General features: G+C 38.5%; 1 protein-coding gene across 6 annotated transcripts in view; it reads right to left on the bottom strand.

Annotated features, from left to right (window-relative positions):
* Sbf (SET domain binding factor) overlaps positions 1–17,215 on the bottom strand; it is a 104,683-nt gene that overhangs the window by 22,535 nt on the left and 64,933 nt on the right. For all 6 annotated transcript variants that reach the window (XM_083136116.1, XM_083136119.1, XM_083136123.1 and 3 more), the window contains 8 exons: positions 14,383–14,590; positions 12,838–12,983; positions 12,445–12,580; positions 10,067–10,252; positions 7,838–8,054; positions 3,802–3,929; positions 2,112–2,293; positions 75–222 (listed from right to left, as the gene is read on the bottom strand). In XM_083136116.1, the coding sequence (XP_082992242.1) occupies positions 75–222; positions 2,112–2,293; positions 3,802–3,929; positions 7,838–8,054; positions 10,067–10,252; positions 12,445–12,580; positions 12,838–12,983; positions 14,383–14,590 (1,351 nt within the window). The remainder of the gene's footprint in view (positions 1–74; positions 223–2,111; positions 2,294–3,801; positions 3,930–7,837; positions 8,055–10,066; positions 10,253–12,444; positions 12,581–12,837; positions 12,984–14,382; positions 14,591–17,215) is intronic.

Genomic DNA, 17,215 nt, shown 5'->3' with positions numbered 1-17,215 from the left:
GTGAGAGCACTTCTATACAACTGCTTAATTCTAGTGCAACAAAAGCAAATTTGCAAATGACAAGTCATGCTTACAGTTAAAGAATCTGTGGTAGGCAGTTCTAGTTTGTCCCACAACACTTTCCACTTCTGAGGTAGATGGCCCAATTCTGTTTCTAGCCTATGAATTTCCTCCACTAAATATGTGAAGGCATCTTGTATGCTCCTGTCGGGTCCGTCATACCTGCAAAGACAACTGTCACTGTTTTGCCAGACTCTTAACATTCAGCGTAGACAAATGTGTACTTTTGATGGACATAAATGCTATATAATTGGGGCATTCCATTGTCACGGGTGGGACATGCAAACTACATTTTTGATATAAAGTTAACTATTCTACTGACAGTTAAGCAACATTTTTCTTACAGTTTCTGAGCAATGAAATATAAAATGTAACACTGTTGATTAAATATAACTAACCTTAAAATACTTTCCCACATTTATAGCTATAAATATGGATGGGACCCATTAATTGGTACTCTATCGGTATCGGCCAATATAGACATATCGGTAAAATTACAAATTATTTTACCAATCCGATATACTGATAAATATCTGATAATTTAGTGCCAAATTCTGCCATTTTGTTGGAATTTTTATGGATAATCTCCATACCCTAGTTTCTAAAAAGTAAATGTCTAAATATGCAATTTCTTTTTCACTGCAGTCACCTTGAAACACACATTTATTAAGGAGGTCAATGAACCTTTCAGGTTCTTCAAGGACCATTTCTAATTTTACATCAGATTGGTAGAATATTGGGTATGAGTAAATTTTATATCGGTACTTTATCAGTATCGGTCAAAATTTCATATCGGCCCATCCCTACTATAAATGAACAATTTTGTGTCACGGGTGGGACAGATGAAATACTGCTTCTTCACTTAAGAAATATATTTAATTTCTGTGAATTGTCAAATGATGAAAAATAAATTATTTAAGACAAAGAGAGAAGGTAATTAACCTTTGAATATTCTAGTGGAGCTGAAGGGGAAATGTAACAGTGGTGTCATGGGTAGGACACAATAGGAAACACAAGCAAATCAAAATGTTAAAATAAACAAATAATATGTAAAATACCTTTTACTTTCTAACTTAATCATGTATAATACTTGAATTTTTATCCAAAATACAATTTTAGATTGTTCACTCACAAGATAGGAAAAAGTTACAGTATTGCATTTAATTTTAAAAATTGAGGTTTAGGGGCAGTTTCACATGGAATGCCCCAATTTGATAATGTATGTTTGTTCACAATAAAAGGAAGATAAAGGATAACCATTTCCCCATAAAAAAAATGAAATCATGCAACAAAGCCTCTTGTTCACCAGGTCCAAATGTATCCATCACCAGTCTACTGAGGAAGATCCAGATTAGAGACTTTTCTTTTTTCCGTCAGTCCCTTTCTTCTCCATCCTCTCACAAAATATTTATGCGCTCGAAAATACAAATTTTTATAGCGATAAATATGAAAATTCCTGCATTGTTGTCTTCAGAGGTTTCTTGGCTGGTTGTGTCTTCTAGCAATATATTTTGAATTAAAAAGGGTCTTAATTGATCAATTAAGGCCTTCCCTGTCCACTGCACCATGCTATGAAGGCACATAGGAAGTGAGGAAGGTGATGGTGTGATCAGCACCATGCTCTGACTGCCTTTACTCCCCAGGGTCACCCATAAACCAAGAAAAATCCTTACCAGAGATTGCCCACCTGAGTACTGAACCCAGGTCTCCTTCATGGTAGTCAGATGCTCTTACAAAGATGGTAACAGGAATGTAATTATCTAACCTTGCGTAAAATCTAGAATGTAGCAGGACATAAGATGATTCAGCTGTCCAAGATATATTCAATGTATCACTAAACAGCATTAGCCCAGGTTGCAAATTTCTAAGATTAATTTCTACACTATTACGAACATACACCACAGCAATTTCAGAAAAATTTCAGAACATCAATATTTCGATTTGCAACAATTCAAAATTAACTGACTACAGCAATAGTAACAAAAGCAGGTGCAACATTTCTTTACACCTCTATTTTTGTCGGAAGTGTAAAAGAGAAACTGTATACTTACCCCATGGTAACAACTTTTCGAGAAGTTTTTCTTGTGATGCCATCTGCAGCTTCGGCTTCCTCCTCCTGCTGGGAATCCAGCTGAATGACTTCCAAATCGTAGCTGGGCCCATGGGACAGCTCTTCACTCAGGTAGTACTCCCACACTTCGAGATTTGACAGATGAGACTGGGGTCGCAACACCTGCAAAAATAAGAAGTTAAAATTATGGTTGAGCCGACACTATTCTTGAACCAATAATGATACAGGATGTTTGAACAATGGAACAAGTTAAATTTGTGCAGAATATTTATAAATAATATGTAAGAATTATACTGCAATTACACCATTTCAATCTACCCAAGTTTTGATTTTAAATGCTCATGTTTATTAGGGCTGAGTTGATACCACTAACTGATACCAATGACGATACTCTTACCAATTTACATCAATACCAACTCCAATACTTGAAAATTGCAACAATTCAAAAATAGTTCAGAAATTTATTAATTTTAGTATGTAAACATTCCAATGGAACTGTATTACTGTTTAAAAATATTCATAATTTCACACGAGATGATCATTTAATCACCTAGTTCATTTCTCTCTGCAATGCTGTTGTGAAAATAATGTGAATTATGCACTTTGCCATAATTTCTAGGATATTCACTCTGTGAAAGTAGTGTGTAGCCTTTTGCAGATTCTATGAAACACTCAAACTTAAATGATGATTAAATCCGAACTGTTTACTATTTAGAACTACGAGATTGTAGGATCGACACAAAAATTCAAAATATACAAACAGAAAACGACACTGTATAGAACTGAACAATGTATAAAGAATGCTGGTCACGTACCAAGGGTTGGTAGGGAAAAATAAAGAAAAAATCATAAACAACAGTATTGTTCAACATGCGAGTCACAAGGCTACATTGGCAGTACACAAACAAAAGAGGTGCACAGAAAGCACCCTATGAACCCTTCAAGTAGTCCCCCAAAGTGTCCACAACGATGGCAATGTCCTCTAGAGTCCGAAACAGTCTCCCACGCAATTGTTCCTTTATTTTGGGTGAGGTTGAAATCACACATGGACACATCCAGTGAGTATGGTGGGTATTCTAGTACTTCCCATCTCCATCTCCATATGTTGCTTTATGTGGTGTTGCATTGTTGTGGAGAATGATGTCATATTCCAGAAAGTTTGTCCCTAATGGCTTCCATTAACTCCCTGTGGCATTCTCTGGCAGTTTGCCCATGGAGAACAGATATTTTCACATAAGAACGCTCTTCTTCCTGAGTAACTTCCATCCTGCATGAAGGTTGACGTTGATCACTGAAGTTTTCGCACCCTCCGTGGGAAAAACAGTCATTCCAAATGCCATCAAGTGATGAAATGTACTACTACAGATGACTCACTCATCGGGACGCAAGATCATACTTGCATTGTAGTTGCTATAACTTTCTATTGCTTTTTGTACTGCCAACGTAGCATTGTGACTAACACACTCATGTAGAATGATATTGTTCATAATTTTTTTTTATACTTCCCTACGAAACCTTGGTATGCATGACTTGCATTGTTCATTGATTACAAGATGATATCATTACCCACCATGCTACTAGAGATGTCCAGTAAGCTACATGTTCATCAGCTACAGCTTAAATTAACTAAAGATCGTAGAAATGGAAGTGCTCTTGTAATGGATACTTACAGGATTCTCTGTGTCTTGAGTGTACATGAAGTTGAAAAACAAAGGTGACCGGATATGCTGTTTCTCAATATAATCAAATATTGACTGGCCAAGATGGGCCCCTGTGTTTGTGCCTGCAAGACGTCCACCTGAAACAAAACATGCAATACGTATTTGGTTCTACAAAAAGAGACATAACGTATATGTACAAGGTATCTATGGCAAAATACTCTTCTCCCCTTGATAATAGGGACAACCTAGCTCTAGCTCTCTCATATCTATATATCTCCAAAACTTCTCTATTTTCAATACAAAACGAAGGTGACTTATTTGTCCACCCCCTCTCTTTTTCTATATAGCTCTCTCTCTCTCTCTCTAAAACTTGATCTATTTTTAATACAAAACTGAGAAATATCATTAACACATATTTCTCTGGTGATAAATGCAAAACTTGAGAGAAAAGGGTAAGCCTGGGTACTTCACTCTAATGGAAGACATTGTTTTCTGACAGAAAAATAAATGCCAGTGGTAACCATGTTTCTGGGCCACACAGTTGTATGTGCAGTCACAGACAATTCTGTTCCACTAAATTTCAATGGAATCATTACAACCCAGAAGTACCCATGACTAATTTTTGATGGCATCAGAACAAAGCTTCAATAAGAAAAACATTACTGTGAAAAGTTTCATTCCTTGATGCTCTCTACATGTTGTGAAAGCTAGTTGGTGTTGTATGGCGGATGAAATTTTAACCAATATGGGTTAAGTGCAGATAAAGAAAAAATATGCACATCAATAACGTACATTCTACAGGTCTGGTATTAAATAGCAAATGATTCATAGCAAAGTTCACTCACCTAAAAAAAAAGGTAAAAAAAAAAAAGGTAAAGTGCTCCCCTGTGCTTAGCAACACGCCATGAAGGCGTATAGGGGGTGTGGGGGTAACGCCCCACACTTCCTTGATCCGGTCGTGAGTGGGGGTGATGTGATCAGCATCATGCCCCTGACCGCCTTTACCCCCCAGAGTTTCCCCCAGGTACCCATGTTATTCGACGCTGGGTGGGCGCCGGGGCCGCTTCCATCGTTAGAAAAGTTCCTGGATTTGAACCGGCCGGGGATCGAACCCGGGACCTTTAGCATTGTAGTCAGACGCGTTACCGACTGAGCCACCGCGGCCAAGTTTACTCACCTCCTTAATTAATGTATGTAACTATGATAAAGAAATTACACATTTTGAAATTTACAAAAAGCAGAGTATGTATATGAATTATACTTCCAATATACACTATGTTGCCATTCGTCACCGGACACCCCATATCAGTATGTTAATCCGGTCGCAGCACAACATCAGTATCATGTAGGGCCACCTTTCGCCGCAATGACGTCTGCAACCCTTCGAGGAAGACTTTCCTCCAATTTGCAATACGTGTCGACGGGAATCTTGCCCCATTCCTCCTGCAAAGCGGCAAACAGCTCAGTGGTGTTTTTTGGGCAGCATGGCCTGGCTCTCAAGCGGTGCTCCAACTCGTCCCAAAGGTATTCAATGGGGTTGATATCTGGACTTTGGTCTGGCCAATCAAGTTTTTGCACACCCATGTCCTCGAACCACGTGTTGATAATGCCTGCCGTATGACATGGAGGATTGTCGTGCTGAAACAGGTATGGGCCAATATCGAATTGTTCCCACAATGTCGGTAGTGCAGAATTGTCCAGAACGTTTTGGTATGCATCGGCATTCATGTTTCCCCAAACTAAAACAAGAGGACCAACACCATACCATGAAAAGCAGGACCACACCATGATGCCACCTTTGCCGAATTTCACTGTGGGTACGATACAGTTCTGTAAACAGCGTTCACCAGGCATACGCCACACCCACACACGTCCATCGGATCGCCACATCTGGTAGCGCGATTCATCACTCCATAGGACAGATTTCCATTGTTCAAGAGTCAAATGGCGGCGTTCCTTGCACCACTGTAACTGACGGGTTGCATTGCAAGCTGTGATATGCATCTTGTGAACTGCTGTGCGACCATGAAACCAAGTGCGACGATCTCCTGGCGGACAGTACGATCACTTGCAGCACTACTGGAAGCCGATCAAAACTCCTGTGCCACCATCTGTAACGACGCCTTCCGGTTTGACTTCACGACGCGTTTCAAGCATTGGTCACGATCTGTGAATATTTTCGGTTTACTGGGACTGGGTCGGCATGTCATGATCCCCTCTCTCTTCCACTTCACTGTCAACCGAGGTATCTGAAATTTGTTGGAAATCTCACGGGTCGAATGCCCAAATCTGTGGGCTACAATGATCATCCCTCTTTCCACCTCACTCAGTTCGCGTCGTCTGTCCATATTGACTGTAGTAGCTGGTATGAGTGTATTCTCAACCGGCAACGCCTTTTATAGGTTGTATGATCTGTACAGACGATACAGAGCACTTTTTGAGGGGTGTCCGGTGATGAATGGCAACATAGTGTATAATAGGTAGAAGCACATATTTTTGGTAAAAAAAAGCAAAATTTCGGTATAAAAACAGAGTCAATTTAGAGTTCAAAAGCGGTAATAAAATGACATTTTGGTTTTAGAAATTTGAATATAATCCTAAATATGATTTAAAAACTGCACTATTACGCAAAATAAACATACTCCTTGTAATATCACATTAAATCATTACCAGAATATTAAGTTTATTCCTGTATAGAGGAGTCCATTTTTGCTTCTCAGATGTTTGTAGCAAAATTAATCAATTTTCCGTGAATTGCATAACGCACAGGATAATTCAGACTTCAGAAAGTGTCGCGTCGGTATATAAACAGTAAATTTCGTGTTTAAGAGCCTATTTCGCATTTTGTAGTTAATTTTGCATCATTTAGTGACAAAACAGGGTAGGAAAATGCACCTCACACCTTTCAGAAACATGAAAAATTAACATTATAATGTGTTATTTCACATTTCGTGATTTCGTCAAAAACGGAATATGCATGCCTCTAATAATAGGCCAAGATGGAGAGATAACGTTGAGATGGACCTAAAGGAAATTGGTAGGAATGGAAAAGATTGAATTGATCTTGCTCAGGATAGGGACAGATGGAATGCCTGTGCTGCTGCAGCCATAAACCTTCTGGTTTAAGAAGGCTAGAGAGTTAGTTAGTAGTTAGTTAATACATAATTTTAAAAAATGTCATAACCGTACACTAAATTATATGCCAGTCACAGAAATGTAAAAATTACTGGAATTTGACTCATATTGATAGAATACCCTTTGGTTGGTCTGTTCCAATTAACATTAGTTGAAAGAAAAAAGATCATTAAGGAATATCTTCAGAAGTTGTTAATCAAGATGCACCCATGCACTTTGTGGAGCAGATGTTGAAAATTTCCCCGGTTATGTAGAATCATGGATTTCATTTCATATCTTAGAATGCAGCATATGTACAGGGAGGATGCTGTACATACCTGACGAAGCTACCAGACATGTGGCAGAAACGATCGCAAACAAAAAGTGCACGGAAAAATGAAACTTGAACTTATTGGTACTGATGTTTGTGATAAGAGGCAGAATCACACCCACTAAAAAAGCATCAATTTGCTTTAACATTGGTATGCTGCACCATATTCATTTTCTGCAACAACTGCCTCTATAAACCTGTTAAGAGTTCCTATCTGCTTTGATGATTCCCGAGATTCAGTTTATTGATGTAGCAATATCTAATTAGGTGCTTGTTGCATTGCAAAAGCTTGCAATACATTTATTTAATTTTTTTAAAGAAACATGCAAAATGCAAAATAATGTTTAAAAAATGTTACATTTACAGGAAAAACTTTAAATCCATGCCAAGATATGAAATATAAAACACTGGATGCAATATTTTGATAAAATATCAAGCAATCTTATGGGTTATCAAATCAAATGTTCCTTGGTTCATGTCAGTCACAACATCCGTCCCCTCTCTTAACAAACCATGTGATGGATCTGATGGATATAAACATAACTTCCTTGGCATAGAAAATAAATACAAACAGCAGCATACCTAGTAAATTAAGTTTACCTGGGTATACTCCTTCATCGTCAGAGCCTGTGTCCATTCCTTTATGATGTGATGACAAAGAACCTCTCTTGTCCTCTACAGCAGCTATTCCACATTCCACTCGTTCCAGTTCTGAGTCCAAGAGGAATGTTCGGAATCTGCATGACACATAATGATATGCTAAAAAACGTAGATAGTAATCATTGAACTCAAATGCCAATGGGAACTGTTTATGGATCTGAAAATATAAAGTACAAACACAATTAGCTTTCTTAAGGACAAGATATATGAAAAAATATATTCAGTGTTAGTGGTCATCCTTATAGAACCCATATTTTTTATTATGTGGCTTCAAACAATATGCAGTATTAAACAGTTCAAAGCGTGTTCAAAGTTCTGAGTTTGGATTACTAAATTTAAAAGAATATCATTAATTCATGTTGAGGGGAATAAACAACGTGGTTGATAATATAAGACTTAAACGAGTTACTAAAGATATATCTGCGAAACTTACTTGTAAATGTTCTATTAATTTCGGTGGCCTCTGCCACCATTCACTTAGGAACTCTGTGTTCACTGTTAGGTAGACTTCCGGTTCCAGTTGTTTCCTAGACTACCGCTAGGGGTGCTGGTGTAGCCATTTCGTCTGCTGTGCGTGATGGGTTTGAGCTGTTGTAATAGCGGGAGCCAAACATGATGAACCTGACCGCTGTCGATATTCAGCTCGTGCGGAAAGTGCATAATTGCATGCATCTCTTTGATTTTGGTGTTGATTAGGGTGTGTGATGTGTGCCTAACAAACTTTTTGGATCCTGTGTTTATTGAACTTGAGGTGCCTTGCTAGCCCGGTAGTGGGTTTCGATTTTTTTGCAGCCTCTAAATGCTGTTGTATTCCCTCGAGACAGATCTGATGGATCTGCCAATGTAGTGTGAGTTTCACTCACACTGGGCATCATATACACCTGGGTTGTCTAGTGGTGAAAGGAATGATCTCTTGTGTTTGCTTAGAGCACTGGCTATTTTGTTCATTGGTTTGTGTGCGAGTTTTATGTCATATTGTTTCAACGTCTTGGCTAGGCGGTTGGATGTAGTCTGGTGTTAAGGGAAGGCAATCCATTTAGCTTTATCACTGCTGGCTGGGTGGAGTAGGTTAGGTTGTCGTACTTGAAAAGGGAGTGGATATACTGGTTCCCTGCGCCTGGTTTTCTATAGACCGTGGTGGTGAATTTGTTCTCCCTCCTTTTGATGGTTAGATCTAGGAAGTTAAGGATGCCTTGGTTTTTCCTGTAAATTGCAACCTGGGGTGAATGTTGCTCCACGAGTAGATCTATTTCCTCTTCCCTTTTGTGAACGACCAAGGTGTCATCTGCATATCTGCCATATTGTATGTATCGGAGTTCTGGTGAGTAAAGAATACCTTTTTCAGCTAGGTGCATGACAATGTTTGCTATGGGAGCGGACAGAGGGTTACGGGCCAAACCTTCTGTTTGTATGAAATACTTGTCTTGAAATTGAAAATAGTTGTGCCTGAGGCAGATTTCCAATAACTTGGATACCTCAGACACTTCCACTGGCGAGAGCTCGTTTAAGTCTTATAATATCATTAATATATGTGACCATGATTCGAATGGGTTCTGCATTAGAAAAATAAATATATATATACTGTTTGACATGCTGATATTACATAATTTAGGATTTATATTCACCAGAACAAAAATATAAAAGAGAAATTACGCATTCTATTACACAATAACAGTACAATTATCTTAAATTTAGACAACGTAGTTTTCCAATCATGTAATTGTTTTATATTTGCTGTGGAAAATTATCTTCCTTTGTGTAACAATTTTGATCCTTCATTCAAGTATCGACCTTTACTGTAACTTTTCTACACAAGAATTTTCTTTCAAGTGGTTACCCATTACCTGTCACGATGCTGGGTTGTAAATGTAAAATTCAATGTCTATACTGGGAATTCAAATCACAACTGTTCACACAAAATGTGAGGCAACCTACTGCTGCAACTTAATGCAAATATAATTCTAACACAGATTATATGTTTCTATTATTTTGGAAAAACAAACAGCATTTGCTTTTAGAAGAAATGAACAGAAAAATACAAGAATGAAGTCAATGATTATGTAATTAATATGGTAAATATGGAAAACTGCATTTTTAATTATGTGACAATATCCTTGGCCATGGATATTTCTTGGCATTAAATTTATTAGAATGCGTGGGTGTTCTTACCTGATGCACAACATCCAAAAACTGAAGGAATGTTGGGGCAAAACCACTTGCTTGAGATGGAGCTGCCAAGTTGCTGCGATGGCTGAAACGGTGTCCAAATGCCAGCCACTCCTTCTCCACTAATACCCTGAACCCTTCCAGAGTGCGGTAGTGTGGGTCGAGGCAAAGCTGAGCTATAGATGAAACCTGCCATTTGAATAGTGGGGAGAAAAACTATCAATATCCAATTGTTCATTATAATGGCTCATTTATATTAATTATGAAAGTAATACCAAGACAAGACAAATATATGAAAAAAATCAAATATAAATATGTTATCTTATCTCCAGAGTACTTTGCATAAAAATAATAACAAAATGGTAGAATTTTGCACCAAGTTATAGGTTCCTTATAAAATATCATAGATAATTTTTAATGATAAACCAAAATACCTATATTGGTTGACCACATCTTTAGCTTTGTAAAAAAGTAGATTGGGCAAATAACACTACTGATGTATTAGTATCAGAGAGCACCATTTGCAATTTAATAAAAATTCTGGCAGACTTCATTATAAAAGAACTGCAGTGGTCCCATCATGCAAGAGACCTGGGTTTGATTTCCAGGGTGGGTGATTTCAGGTGGGAACTGATCACATGACCTCTAGAAATGGCAGATATTGTGAATGTACAGGGGTTAACTTTACCTTCACCTGGCAGATACTTTTATGGAGACAAAGTTTCCTACAACTACGATTATTTTAAATATTTTGCTAATTACTGAACAAGTAAAATTAACGCTATGTAACGACCCTGCGTGGTCGCCACATTTAACGACCCTGCGTGGTTGCCATATTATATTTTGTTAAGAAGATTTGGATGAAGAATGCATGCTAAATGTCCCTGCAAGGCGTACGCTTTTAGTTTAAATGTGTTAACAGATCCGCCTCTACGTATTATTTGACCCTGCATGGTCGCTGCATTCTGTTAACGCTAACGGATCCACCTCTACGTTTGTTAGCTTCGCTTATTATTAGACCCTACGTGGTTGCTGTATTCAGTAAATGTTATCAATTATTGTCATATACACTGTTCAACTCGTTGTTTAGAATTGCAGAGTCCTGCGAGGCTCAATATTAATTGTATTGTCTGAATGCACACAGTTTTAGTTTATATTAACATGTGCATCTAGTGATTTTCCCACTACTGATTTCTGAATGTCAAAACCTTGATAATTCTCAGTACGAAGTTTGCTATATGTAAAAAAATGAGTTAGCAACGCGTACTTGTAGTTAATGTTTTCACCATCCATGCACCACCGCGAGTATAAAGCCAGCGCAGCGAGGCCCGGAGCTCAGTTGGCTCCCTGATGTCAACAGGCAAACATCCAGGGTTAACTGGCCTCCCAGCCTGAAGACTAGAAGCCATCCCAGAAGGAAGGAAGAAGAAGAAAGAAGAAGAAGAGCCTAGCAGCAACCTACCTACCTGGTCCGCTTGCTTCGGCTGATAGGTGCTCAGGATCTACCTGCCCAGCTTGACTGGGAGCACCCGGACCTTCCTTTCTAACCTGCCGTCCCTGCATAGGAGACACCGGTTGGCTTGCCAATTCCCCGCTAACGCAGGGGGTGTTGCGGCATCCTATAATCCTTTTACCCAGCACCTGCTATTCGGGGGTACCTATCGGTTTTGGCCAATTCCCGGCTGTGGTTGGGGGTACTACACACAACCTACTCTCTCTTACAGGGGAACCCGTGACGTCAGCGGCGACCAAGGCCCTAAATAAAATTAGGTCCCCATACTTCCATACTCCCCCTGGCACCTCACTGCGAGGAATAAATTGGATGTTCCCTGACCCCCCCCCCCCCTCTTTTATCTCTTCGAGACCAAAGGTGGTACAGGTGAAAGCACATGCGTGGTACAGGTAAAGACACGTGTGCTAACATTCTTTTATTAAGATTATAATAAACATATATAAATATATATAAAACTGGTATAACCTTTCTTTACACCCAGCAAGCCCTGAGATAATTCTGTGTCCATGTTCTACGGCTGACAAGACGTTAGCACATATGGGTAGACTTTTGCCGTCCACCTAATTGCAGGGTTTAGTGTGTTGAACACAGCCAGTGCTAGTACTCCTGCGCTGTGTTGCTGTGGTTACGTTAGTGTTGTTGTGAGCACGGGTGGACGTTGCAGCTAATTGAAACATCATAGGGCAAAATAGCAAAATGTACCTACTACATCAAACTCAATAGTTAGAAGAATTATGGACTGAAAAAAAACATGGAGAAGGGAATAGCCTTGTTACATAGGAAGTTCAGTACACAATATATGTGATGTATAGTGTTATGAATTTATACGGGTAAGTAACGATTACTTTAAGTTTTTGGTATTACTCACTTGTGTAGTGATATCCCACCCATCTTCCAAGCAGATCATGACAGAGGAACCCTGAACGTCTAGGAGGTCCACAACAGCTCCTGCCAACTGCATGATGCTCTGAAGCTGCTGCAGCCACTCGGAACTCTCAATGAGCCTGAAAACAAAGCATGCGTCACTATAGAAATGCAAATCATTCAAGTCAAAAGCGAAATCGAAATCTGCCGCAACTGCCAACTGTATCTTTACATTAAGCATGCCTACTATGCAGCATATTATTCTTTATTTTCTTGTAAACTAAGATGTCAAACCCTTTAAAAGGGAGTTTGTGACCAATTAATGTAAGCCACAAAATACCAACCTAAACACAAATATTCACTGCTTCTTAACTTAAGAAATGAAACCTTTACTTACTTATAAAAGCTCTGTTCTGGCTCAGTGTTTGGGGAGCTTGGTATGCATGCCCTCATCAGTTTCTTGAAAGAAGCTTTCGTATGCCTTACATCGTAATATTCCACAGGAATGAAGTCAGTCTTTGGTGAAGATTCTGCTTTGACGCCCTGAAAGAATGCAAGAAATGATTCAGGCTGAATTCTCAAAGCAACAATAATAACTACAGCCGAACCTCTATTTTCAAAAACTCAAAATGTGGGAAAATGTAAAATCTAGAATATTTTTATAACATATTGCTTTATTGGGACCATGAAGATTGATTGGTTTGATCGATTGATTGATTGATTTAGTTTATTTTACTTTGGTTTTCTGCCACATTTGACCGATCATGAAGATGAGTGATGACATAATGAAATTGATGAATGGAGACTCACAAATAACCATGTACATGTTGGAATTCGATCCTGGAATCCTTGGCATCGTAGCATGATGGGCTAACCACTTCACCTTGGAGGCCGATGAAAGACTGAATGTGTAATGCGGGAAAATGTAAAATCCAGGAACAGAAAATCAAAGTTCCACTGTATTTGCATTACTATATTTTAATCGTGCTAGATTAATTGATTTATGTACAGTGGAACCTCGATTTTAAGTTTTTCAGGGGAGCAAGTTGAAAGAACTTGAAATGTGGGCAAATGTTAAATACGGAAAAATTTTATAGCATTTTGCTACGTTGGGACCATGAACATTGAATGTATAATGCGGGAAAATGTAAAACCCGAGGAATGTAAAATCAGGGTTCCACTGTAATTGATTTAATATCCTTAATATTTATGAGACTAGTAATATATATTCTATAGTTATTACAGATAACAATAAATTAGAGCTAAAGTACAAGTGCTATCAGCATCAGAATTTAATCAATGACACCAGCCGATGCTTACTGGAGTCTTGAGTGTTCCATGGAATCTGCATGGAGTCTAAATATTATGCAAAATGCATAAATTTTATTATTTTCGCAATAGTACTGTAAGGAAAAATGAATTTTCCACTTAAATGATTATCTCATATGAAATTATGAATATTTTAAAGCAAAACTGGTAGACTGATATCATGTAGTTCAAATGGAAAACTTGTATATTAAAATTTATAAATACTCTGAACTGCTTTGAAATGTTACAAATTATTGGTATTAGGGTTTTAGTGTCGGCACTGGTATCGGCATTGACTTGGTCCTACAATAAAGTGTAATAAAATTTACTTATAACAGACATTTACCAATATGAAAAAACATTGTAATTGTTCCATGAAGAACTTGAATAGGTTAATTTACTTCCTTAACACATGTAACCAGATGCATATAATGGATTTTTATTTGAAAAATAAACTTTGTATTTGGGCATTTAATTTACAAAACCAGGGTATAAATAAAAAAAATAACAAAATGTCAGAATTCAACATTAAATTACGGGCTGTTTATCAGTGTTTGACATGACCTGTAAAAGTGTTGTGCATAAGGAGATGTAAATATCAGGAAAAAAAAACTACAACGCAGTAATGACTAACCTTGATTTGAGCTTTTTCCCCAAACACATACAGAGCAGCCCTCTGGAACGTCTGAACACTCTCTGTACCAGAATCAGAGTCAGTTGAAAGACGAGGATTTCCCCTATGTGGCACTGGAAGATTACTTAAGGAACCCTGAGAACTGTGCCTCCTATCTTTTAAGGAGCCCCAACGACCAAAAGGCTTTGGTCCTTTTCCTCCGCTTGACCTGTTAAAATAACAATGATACACGTGAGCTCAATGATAATGCAAACATTAGATTACAACTGCTGACCAAGTTTTCCACCATGTATTTACTGTTTTGTTAGCCACAAAACAGATAAAATATGAAGACGTTAGGATTAATTGTTTAAGGGAAAATCTTATGATTCAACACATTCTTAGAATTCTTGAAAGTAAGTCACAACTACTTTGAAGCATACTCATACACTATCCTGAAGATGATAATAATTAGATATTTCAGCCATTAAAAGAAATTCTGGTTAAAGTTACAGCATAAATACTGCATTTCAACACAACTGCGGAGTTGTGTCTTAAAATTATTATTTTGCTATTTTTACATTTTATTAATATTTATAAACAAGTGCATAAAATGCTACACTATTTTATATCTTATCGATATCAGTATGCGAACAATATTTCACTGTTGTTTAACCCCATCTTTCTTTATCTGACGTCACAACTGCAGGTACTATTTTCTCCCCTGTCTGACCCCATCATTCGTGTGGAAGAGATTCTTGTTTTCAGAGAAGTTTCTCTGCTGTTGAAGTGGTGTGTTTCGTGTGTGTGTTTGCATTTTAGAACAATGGTGAGTGCGTGAGGCAAATTATGTGACTGTTGTCTTTGAAAATCAAATCATACCGGGTCCAACGAAATCCACAATCTGCTCTGGAAAGCCCCTTCGAGGATAGGCAAGGTTGCAACACTGCGAACCAATGTCGCCACGGAGAAGGGAGCGGGGAAATGTGGTGTGAGGTGCGCAACAGTGGATTGCAGCATCTTGTTTTTAAACTTGTCAAGCTATAGGAAACTGCAGTGTGCAAGTTAAATGCCGTGTTCTGTATTTTTTTTGTGCGCAAGAAGGTTTTTTTTATAAAACTCAGAACTTTAAGGTTCATCATTACATGGGACACAACATTTTGAACCTGACTGTCCAAGTCCCATGAATTTCAGTCGCCTACAGCCAGAGTTATCGTTTCTCGAAGAAACAAGGGAAACAACACACACACACAATGACCCTTTTGTTTTCCTTCAGTGTCCAGTCTTTTATTTCGTTGCCACCGTGTTGACCCTGCCGAGTTGTTGTGTCTTGGTAAAGCTATGGGTGTCAAATTCGACTGAATATACACAATGGACCTTCATTGTTGTGGGCGTTCACGAACATTGCGAGCCTAAGTCACTTTCAGTTCAGAGTTTTCGTAACAAGGGCGATGTAAGATAATTTTACTCGTACACCACGAAGAACAGTTGTGAGACGATTCAATACAGCCTTTATTGATTGATTAAGTGATTTGATTTATTTTACTTCGCATTTCTGCTACCTTTGGCTAATCGCAAAGATGAGGATGGGTGATGGTATGATGAAGCGACACTTACAAACACATATGCCCAGGCTGGGATTCGAACACGGGACCCCTTGCGTTGTAGTGCACTTTGCAATACAGCCTTATGTTCGATAGTTGTGCAATAGTGTATGTTCCGCCGGCCCCCTTGGTGGAGTGGTTAGCATATTTCGCTATGATGCCAGGGGTCCCAGGTTCAAATCCCGGCCTGTACATGGATGTTTGTGAATGTCCATCCATCAATTTCATCATATCATCACTCATTCCCACCTTGGCAAATAGCCAAAAGTGACAGAAAAGTGAAGTACAATAAAGCAAATCAAATTAATAATGTCGCTCTCGAAACCTAGTACTAGTAGTACAGGCACCAAGGGTAAAATAACACGTTCACAAGACAGAAATCTTATTTTTACAGTGTATTCTTACTTCAAGGTAATGGTATCTGAAGAAGTGCGTGCTGAAACAGTTTTTTCTCATAGTCGAGAACTTACGGCTGAAGCATGTGGTGTGTGTGTGTGCATACTGTGTTGCGTATTATAAAACAGGGTAAAGTATCTACCACAGAAATCGGTTACTCCTATTCAAATCTCCTGGGAAACATGCCAGAAAACAGAAACGAGAGTGATGATGACCTTGCAGTTCTTCTACAATAAATACCTTCAAACTTCTTTCAGGTACGAGTTTCTCTTATATGCTGCAGTGATATGATATAATCCTGTGCAGAATTCTTTACTATATATTTCATTGTACTCAATTATCACATGCATGCATTATATATAAAAAGCTGAATATTGGACACAGCGAAATCTCTGCATTTTGCTTCCGCTATCAGTTGGTTTGGTAACAGTGCAACAGCACTGGCTGCGTATTGGCTGAACTTATGTTCCTTCTAAAAGTGTACGCCAAATATAAACTGTTACAATATTCACATATTTGTAATGTTGTAACTGGTATTAGTATCAGTTCAAAGAGAAGTCAACTCGATCCTAGAATTAATTAATCCAATTTTTAAGAAGTGTCGATTTAGGGCCTCACACTTTCTTGATCACAGTGTGAGGCCCTTCTTCCAGGTACGCACTGTATGCAATGCTGGGTGGGCACTGGAGCTGCTTGAACAGGTGCAAAAATCCCGGTTCTTCCAGCTGGGGATCGAATCCGGATCTCTTGCATGTTAGTCAGATGCCGTAACAACTGAGCTACCACAGCCAACAAAACAGAAATTAACTCAACAAAAAGTTTGAAACTTGTGGCTCGACCAGGCTAAAACCTGG

This window comes from Lepisma saccharinum, chromosome 1, assembly GCF_977018435.1.
Source record: "Lepisma saccharinum chromosome 1, izLepSacc3.1, whole genome shotgun sequence".
Taxonomy (NCBI): domain Eukaryota; kingdom Metazoa; phylum Arthropoda; class Insecta; order Zygentoma; family Lepismatidae; genus Lepisma; species Lepisma saccharinum.
Note: the sequence above shows the minus strand (reverse complement) of the source record. Positions and strands in the feature narration are given on the sequence as shown.